This window comes from Ciconia boyciana, unplaced genomic scaffold, assembly GCF_034638445.1.
Source record: "Ciconia boyciana unplaced genomic scaffold, ASM3463844v1 HiC_scaffold_44, whole genome shotgun sequence".
Lineage (NCBI taxonomy): Eukaryota > Metazoa > Chordata > Aves > Ciconiiformes > Ciconiidae > Ciconia > Ciconia boyciana.
The window spans coordinates 691-8,681 of record NW_027328412.1 but is presented as its reverse complement, the minus strand read 5'-3'; the positions used below and the strand labels follow the sequence as shown (position 1 = coordinate 8,681).

At 54.6% G+C, this 7,991-nt stretch overlaps 1 protein-coding gene and 1 pseudogene across 1 annotated transcript; one reads left to right on the top strand and one right to left on the bottom strand.

The window, feature by feature from the left end:
* The first annotated feature begins 3,322 nt into the window (after nt 1-3,322).
* Nucleotides 3,323-4,142, top strand: LOC140645926 (feather keratin Cos2-3-like; annotated as a pseudogene).
* Nucleotides 4,143-6,577: 2,435 nt separating this feature from the next.
* LOC140645928 (olfactory receptor 6X1-like) lies at nt 6,578-7,393 on the bottom strand (the record flags this gene model as incomplete). The annotated part of the gene is given in 2 exon segments (XM_072849380.1): nt 6,578-6,820; nt 6,823-7,393. Coding segments are annotated over 2 exon segments (814 nt in total), but the record flags the coding sequence as incomplete, so codon positions are not given.
* Between the last annotated feature and the right edge of the window lie 598 nt (nt 7,394-7,991).

Here is a 7,991-nt window from a genome sequence, read left to right as displayed (position 1 = left end):
GGTGCATGGAAAAGCAGGCGTACATGCAAGCAGGCTCGTACTGACAGAGAAGGTGGAGAACTAAGGGAGCAGAGGAAGAGGGGACTCGGAGGGTTTGGAAAGGGGAACAAGAGCTGGCAGAGAGGCAGGGAGGGGAAAGACACACTGAAGAAGGAGAGGGAAGAGTTGGCGCTGGGATACCTGGGGAACACTCTGGCCCCCATCCACCACCGCCATCCCCGCGCACCCAGGAGCACGGCAGCCAGCCCCGCCAGCCCTGCGCCCCGGCACCGCCACATCCCGCTGCGCCCCTGCCCGCGCCTCGCCGTCCCCTGCCAGCCCCGCTCTCTGCTCTGGCCGCGGCGCCTCCTCTCCACCGCCTCCTCTCCTCTCTGCCTCCACCAGCTCCGCCCGGGGCTGAGCCCTGTGCCGGCGCCGCTCGGGGGCTCGCCCGGGCTCAGAGTGCTCAGTGGCTCTGCACGGGCACAAGTTTGTCTCCTGGGAAGTGGACTCTTCCCTCCTCCAGCAAGGACTCCCCAGCAAGAATAAGCCTGCACAGCGCCAGCTGCAGCCTGGGAAAGCAGCATGGCCCTGATCCAGGAGATGGACCAGCTTCCCAGAGCTGCCTCCGAGCTCAGGGGCTGGAAACAGCAGCCCCTGATTTCCTGCGGATGGCAGTGAGGAGGCTGAGAGCCTCCCTTCAGCTGCTGCTCTTCAGTCCCAGTACAATGCCTAAAAGTTGTCTTGAGGCAAAGCGGGTGTGAGGACAAACGTGCCCATGGGCATGCAGGGCTCAGGGAGGGCAGGGGCAGAATAGGAATCACAGAGTCAGAATGTAGGCGAGGAGGGACCTGCAGAGGTCATCTCGATCACCCCTCTACTCAGAATGGATCCTATTAGATCAGATTGCCCAAAGTCACATTCAGTCCATCCTTGAACACCTCTCAGGGTGGAGATTGCACAGCCTCGCTGGGAAACACATTCCTTTTCTCATTTTCTGTTTTAACCTATTGCTTAACTAGAATTCCCCATGTCCCAGCAGCTGTTCATTGCCTCTACTCCTGTCATAGAGCACTTCCACAGTCTAGTCCCATCTTCCCTGTTTCCTTTGAACAGGTAGTTCCTGGACCTGCTGGGAAGAATTTGGCTAACAGAGATCAGTGTACTGCCTGTTCCCTCTGGTTGGGTGTCATCCCCAATCTTGCAGGAAGTGCCGTCCTTCCCATTACTCATGGTGTTCATGAAAACATGAGAGACTACTGGTCCTACTGCTGATCCCTGAGAGACCCCACCAGTAGCTATCTTCTAGCTGGGCTTTGCGCTACTCGTCACACCTCTCTAAGCCTGGTAGTCCAGCCAATTTTCCACCCACCTTATCATCCTCTGAATGAATCCATTCATCTCCAGCTTGGTCACCGAGGAAGTACGAGAGAGGCTGTCAAAGGTAAACTCTAGGTACACACATCCGCTGCCCTTTCCTTGCTCACTGTATGCATTACCTAAGGAGAAAGCAGTGAGTTTTGCCCTCAACTACACTAGCGTCTCAGCTCAGAAGCAGCTCCACAGAGGGGGAAATCAGCCCTGGCTGAGCTCTCCCACAAGAGCTCCCTGGCACTGAGCTCACCGAGGTCACTAAAGGGAAGGCGGGAAGCCTTGGCTGCACTGTCTCCAAGCTGGACCTTAGCACAGGCAGACAAACACTCAGGAGGGGAGATGGACTTAGAAAATTAACCCACTGTGCACAGCCCTTGTCCAAAAGAGGGCCTCTTTTGGAAACCCCTGTGGGACAGCAGCAGGCTTTGGGGGATGCGGTCTCGAATCCAATGTCCCTTCCTTCCCAGGAGCAGTTGCTGGGCACTCAGACCGAGACTCCAATGCAGGATATGAAGGTCCCGGGCACTGAAGACCAAAGCACTCATCAGTTCTTTGGCTTTCCCTGTGCAAGCCTCAGGGTCTGTCCTTCCACTCACAGCACTGCAACACCAGGCGCCGCATTCCTTTTGCTCAGTAACCGTTTGGGACAAGGTCTCAGTCCCTGCCTGACATAGCACCAGGTCGATGGGCTCCACAAGTCCATGTGGCATTGACATGGACATGAGAGGGGGATGTGTCCCAACACAGACACCACCGACACTGCATTGGAAACAGGTCCACTCAGGGATGGCCAGCATGAGGTGGGCAGGATTCCTCAGCCTTTCTCCTTGCCCATACAGCAAACCCCGTCCTTTTGAAATCTCTAGCCTTGGGGAAGGCAGCCACATCCTGGCCTGGAGAGGCAGGGACGGGGGACTGCCAGCCATGCTGAGGCACTCCCAATATTGTTAACATTGAACTAAACTAAGGATCCAAGCTGGAGTGAACCTGTTGTTGTTGGGGCCCGAAATCGGCAGCGGCAGAATGTGAGCTCTGGAGGGGCAGGAAAAGGAGGGCTCAGGAGGCAGGGGCTGCATTTCAGTGCCTCTTCCCTGGACAGGTCTCCAGCAGGCTGGTGCCATCGCCACTCAGCTGCACTTGGGCTCCTTCTGAATCTGGGAAGCGACTGCTCTGAGGTGCTCATAGGCAGAGCAGTGGACAGGATCCCTGCCATAAGCAGCACATTCCTTCCTGATGAGGGGCACACAAGGACGCACACACACACAGGCTCATGCACACCGGCATGGAATCATGCCCAAATTTGTGTCCCATGTCCATCCACACAAACACAGCTGCTCACAAAAGCACACAGGACAAGAACACACATAGGAACACAACCAGCTGTGGACTCTGCTGAGGACAGCTGGGGACAACTGCAGCAGGGCTAGAGCATTCTGGAGAAGGACAAGGCCTCAAACATGCCCATGGCACCATTTGTGTACTCACAGACTGCACAAAGAGGGAACGAGTCAAAACAGGCCAGACGTTTTCCTGAGGGCAGTGTTAGGCAGGATGAGGTCAAAACCTAGCAGCACAACACACACACCTGGGGAGGCAACAAGAAGTGACCATCGGGGTGAGCTGAGGAGGGAAGGAAAGAGATGGACATGGCATGTCCTCATACACGGTAACCCTTGGGCTTCCAGCTGAAAAAGGCTGGAGCTCTTCCTGAGAACACCACTTCAAAAAGCCCCCTAGAGTGTCCCAGGCTGACACCACTTGCCTACTCTGGAGCCATCTAGCATTTGAGCTGAGACTTTTACCCGCACTGCTGCATTCCTGTCCTACAAATGCTGGGGCCTTTCATCCCAGCACTCAGAAGAAGCCTTCACTGGGGAATGGGCATGGCACAATCCTGGAAATGAAAAGGCAGCAGTGCAGGAAACCAATGCACAGCCCATATCATTAGCTGCAATGGTCTGCATTCAAGATGAGCTTGTCAGAAAATTATTACCTCTGCAAAGGGTGCCTCTGGGCCTGCGGCAACGAAGGGCAGGTATAAAAGCCAGCCTAAGTCCCTGCTCTCTCATCCACTCCTCTTGCCTCCTTCTCCTTGGCAACCAGGTGCGTCTGAAGCCCCTTCTCCTCCCCTTCCAAAGTGAGCTCTCACTTCAATGGACCTCTCAGCTCATACTGCCTCTGTCCTGTGCTCAGGGTTTGGAGCATCTTCTCACGATAGAGGGAAGCGGGGAGAAGGTCTGCTTAGAGAGAGGCTGGGACGTGGCTGAGAGGGGTTTTGGGTTATGAATTAGGAGGGAGCCTCCCTGGGTCAGGCTGCTCTTTACAGCATGATGAAGACCGTGTGGCTCCTGGCACATCTTTCAGCTCCCCACTCAGTAGTACCTTGCCTCCTTTGCGATAAGGAAACCAGGCTGCTCCTCACCCATCCTTGTGCTCTTCTTCCTCCCTGCCCTCTCTCCCAGGTGCACCTCCAGCACAGAGACATGTCGTGCTACGACCAGTGCCGGCCATGCCGGCCCTGTGGCCCGACCCCGCTGGCCAACAGCTGCAATGAGCCCTGCGTCAGGCAGTGCCAGAACTCCACCGTCGTCATCCAGCCCTCCTCTGTGGTGGTGACCCTGCCTGGCCCCATCCTCAGCTCCTTCCCACAGAACACCGTTGTGGGCTCTTCCACCTCCGCTGCTGTTGGCAGCATCCTCAGCTGTGATGGAGTGCCCATCACCTCTGGGTGCTGTGACCTCTCTGGCATTTCCAGCCGCTACTGTGGCAGAAGGTGCCCCCCCTGCTAAAGATGCTGGCAACAGCCTCGGAGAAGGACCCCCAGGAACTCAGAACGTCCTGCTGGACAGAGGATCAAACTTCATGCCATTGTTTTAAGAGCGGTCTTCCACTCACCATTTTTCTCTCTTTTCTTTGTTGTCTTGTGCTCCCTTCAAACCTGCTGTGAGGACCCCAGAAACCAGCCTGGAGTGACCTGCTAGCTTGTCTCCCTTTACCAGGCAGGTCAACAGATGGCCTGTGGGAACTCTGCCACAGGAAAAGGGGAACAGATTCTTGGCTGCTCCTGCTCCTCCCCTCACTGGGGGCCTCGACTTGCAGTGACCTCTTTTCCCTCTTTAGACTCATTAAAATTTGCTGCAACCCTGCCTGTGTCCCTTAGGTGATCTTTCCATCTGCGTACTGACTGCTGACGAAGAAAGCCATTGCTTTGCGGAAGGCATTAGGTGGGGCCACAGGGGAACCCTTCATCACTCCTAGAGGGACTGGAGGGTGGGACATACTGCAGCGAGTCCTCTTTCAGGCACTGCCTCTTGAAGCTGAGGAAGACAACCCTAGTGGCTCCACAGCCAATGGCCATCAGTCCTTGCCTTGCTAGTCTCTGCTCAGAAATGCCCCCGTGGCCCTCGAGCACGTCGTGTGAACAGGAACCCTGACAACTGCAGTCCTCCAGAGAGGAACTGTGGGCATGTGGGAGGCCCCAGGGAGGTCAGCAGTCCCACAAGCTCTTGGGGAAGAGTGCTCCTCTTGCTTTCGGTGGAGCTGTGCTGGGGAAGGAGGCTCAGCAGACAATGTTCCCAAAGGATGGCAGGAATTGGGAACAGGTAAATAGCTTTGGGGATGGCCCACAGTCCCTCCTCCACCTGCCCATCTCTTCCATCCCCTGATGTAGGGGCCATGGTCAGCATGCCTGGGCAGGGGCAGCAGGGACAGCTTCCCCATGCAGCCCTATCACCCTTCAGCACAGCATCTGGCATGGCCCACCCGTTGCCAACATGTGTAGGGCTGAGGTGTTCACAAGTTAGTATTGGTGGCCCCAGCAGGCCCCACACTGGAGTCCCCTATCCCTGTGAACTCAACACCCCCTTGGGTGAAGGCAAGCCCAGGACAGTGACTGGTGCCCAGCCACACATGGATGCTCTTTGGTGCGGTGCCTTGTCTTCCCCAAGCAAGGAGCAGCTTTCTCCAGGCCCGGAAACTCTACAGCCCCACAAGGGCCACCACCCACCTCTGGTCCGGAAGGGTGCTGTGTGAGAGGAGATACTCCCAGCTCTGCAGAGACATGGCAGTGACAGTGGGATTTGGTCCTGCACTCAGCAGGTTTTGTGAGCTGCCCCTGAATGGTACAGGGCATGCACCAGCCCAACCATAGAGCGCACGTTGGAGTGCCTCCCCCCAGGCACCAAGCTCCTTCAGCATTCCCAGAGCCCTGGCGCTGAAGTGGCCCTTGTGCTCTGGGCAGCACTGCTGGTCTGCACACATCTGCAGGCCCTGGGGCCCTGTGGTGTGGAGGCTCTGCCTTTGCACAGACCCCACACACCACCAGCACCATAGGACCAGGATGGAGGGCAGGGTCATTCATCTGTGCTGGGTAAGGATGGCGGGCATGTCTCCCTAGGCTGGATTGTGTGGGAGACAGTGCTGGGTCAAGTGTTCACACAGGAGCGACAAGCATCAGGACCAAGCCCACCTAGGCCCAGTGCAACCATGGGTCCCAGCTCTGGCTTGGCCCCTGGCCCAGGGTCTCTATGGGAGCTCAGGCCTAGCGCAGGCCTGCCCCAGCTCTGCCATATCTGTGCCTGGCCTGGGCTACTGTTGCCCTCCTGGCCTCCTAGGTGGTCCAGGGCAGTCACTGGCAGCCACGGGCCTCTCTTGAGTCCAGCCTTGGCCTGGGCTCCAGCCCCAGCTCTGGCCCTGGGACTGAGACCTTCTGCACATAATACATCTGTTGCCTAGGTTACGGCAATAATCAGTAGATGCTTGTGGGGTAGAATTATCTGCCGTCTGAGATGGACCAGCTGTCTCATACTTTGGGGGTGCTCATTTCTCTTGATCACGACAAAATCCTTCTAGACAACAAATTCAAATGTTGATGCCATCTTTGCCTGCAGCGTATGTCGATTGAGGAGAACAAGGCCAACGTTTAAAAAGGACGTTGTCCACATCAGTATCTCGTTTCCTCTGAAAAACCATGCTAGGCCTGATCACAATACACTGTTTGGAAAAGGACATAAATTGCAAGTTTTGCTCACTTTCTTTCCTCCTCCTTGTGTCAAAATGGGTGTAACTGAAGAGAAAGGCTCTTCATCAGAAGGTCTTGAGAGAAGACTAAAACCCATGCTCGCTGTTTAACCTAAAAGTGCAGCTGTATTGCAGTTCCACAAACACAGGGGTTGGGCTCTGTTTTCTGGCCTGTCAGGAGCCTTTGCTAGGCTGAAGTAGCCTTTCACTGCTTTGCCGTTCTCCTCAGAGCAGCCTTCAACTCCTTGTTTCTGATGGTATAGCTGAAAGGATTCAGCAAAAGAGTCAGGAGAGCGTTGAGGGTGGACTCCACTCTGTTGAGACTAAAGGATGAGCGAGCCATGAGTTTCAGGTACATGAAGATGGCAGCTCCGTAGAGGATGGGGACCATGGTGAGATGGGAGCTACAAGCAGGTAACGCCTTCTGGTGGCTGAAAGACAAGGGAATATATGGAGAATTGCAAGGATGATACAGGTGAAGAAAACTACCTTGAAAAGCGGAGCGCCTTGGATGATGGGGATGGGCACCAGAAAGCCAAGGGTCTCTAAGAGCATTGTACCACCACAGGCCAGGCTCAGGAGAGGCCCAGCATCACAGTAGAAATGGTCAATGTTGTTCTTGGAGCAGAGAAGACACCGTACCAGCAGTACAGACATCTTGGAGCTGATGACCACAAAACTCAGTAGCCATGCTCCCAGGCATAGAAAGAAGCAGAGTATCTTTGTCATGATAGTGATGTAACGCAGCTGTTTGTGTATGGCCATGTAGTAGTCGAAGGACATCACTGAGAAGATTAGAAACTCAGTGATACCCAGGAAGAAGTGGGAAAATGACTGTGCCGGGCAGCAGGAAACACAAACGGTTTTCATGGTGACAAGGGAAGTCCCCAGCTCGTTGGGGACAATGGTGGTGGTGTTCTGGATCTCCAAGAAGGAGAGCTTGCCGAGGAAGAAGTACATCAGGATCCTCGGGGACTGATCACTCCCCGCAGCAAAAATGATGACGCCGTTCCCACCAGAACTACAAGATACATGGAGAAGATAAGGACAAGCAGGACCATGTGCCACCTGCGATGGTCTGGGAAGCACAGGAGAACGACTGCAGTCCCAAATATCCTGTTCTTCTTTGCCATGGCTCCGAGATTACAGATGGAGATTATGTCAGAGTGAGGTTTCACATTGCAATAAGAGCAGCAGTAACCTTTCAACAAGAAGTCTTTCCCTGGGCTCGGTGGCTCTTCCCACGGCCTCCGGTTATCAGTACCAGTCTCATTCTCCCTCCACCTCCTCTCTCTCTCTTCTTCCATACAGACAGGCATACAAACATCTGTCCATCCTTCTCCGGCCATTCATCCATCTACTCTACTCTATGACCCTCCCTGCAAGGGAGCTACAAATTAGACTACGAAATCCAGGTGGTTTTTTTTTTCTTGTTCTTGTCTTTTTCTCTTGGATCAGTTTCTGATAACCAAGTAGGTTAAGGTCTGGTCTGAATTTGTCCGGACCAGACAAATTCAGAGAATTTGATGGAAAATGAATTACCATGTTTTCAAAGGGAATTTTTTGGTTGTTTTTCCTATCAATCTTTCTAGGGAAAGACTGCCTCTGTGTCCCACTGT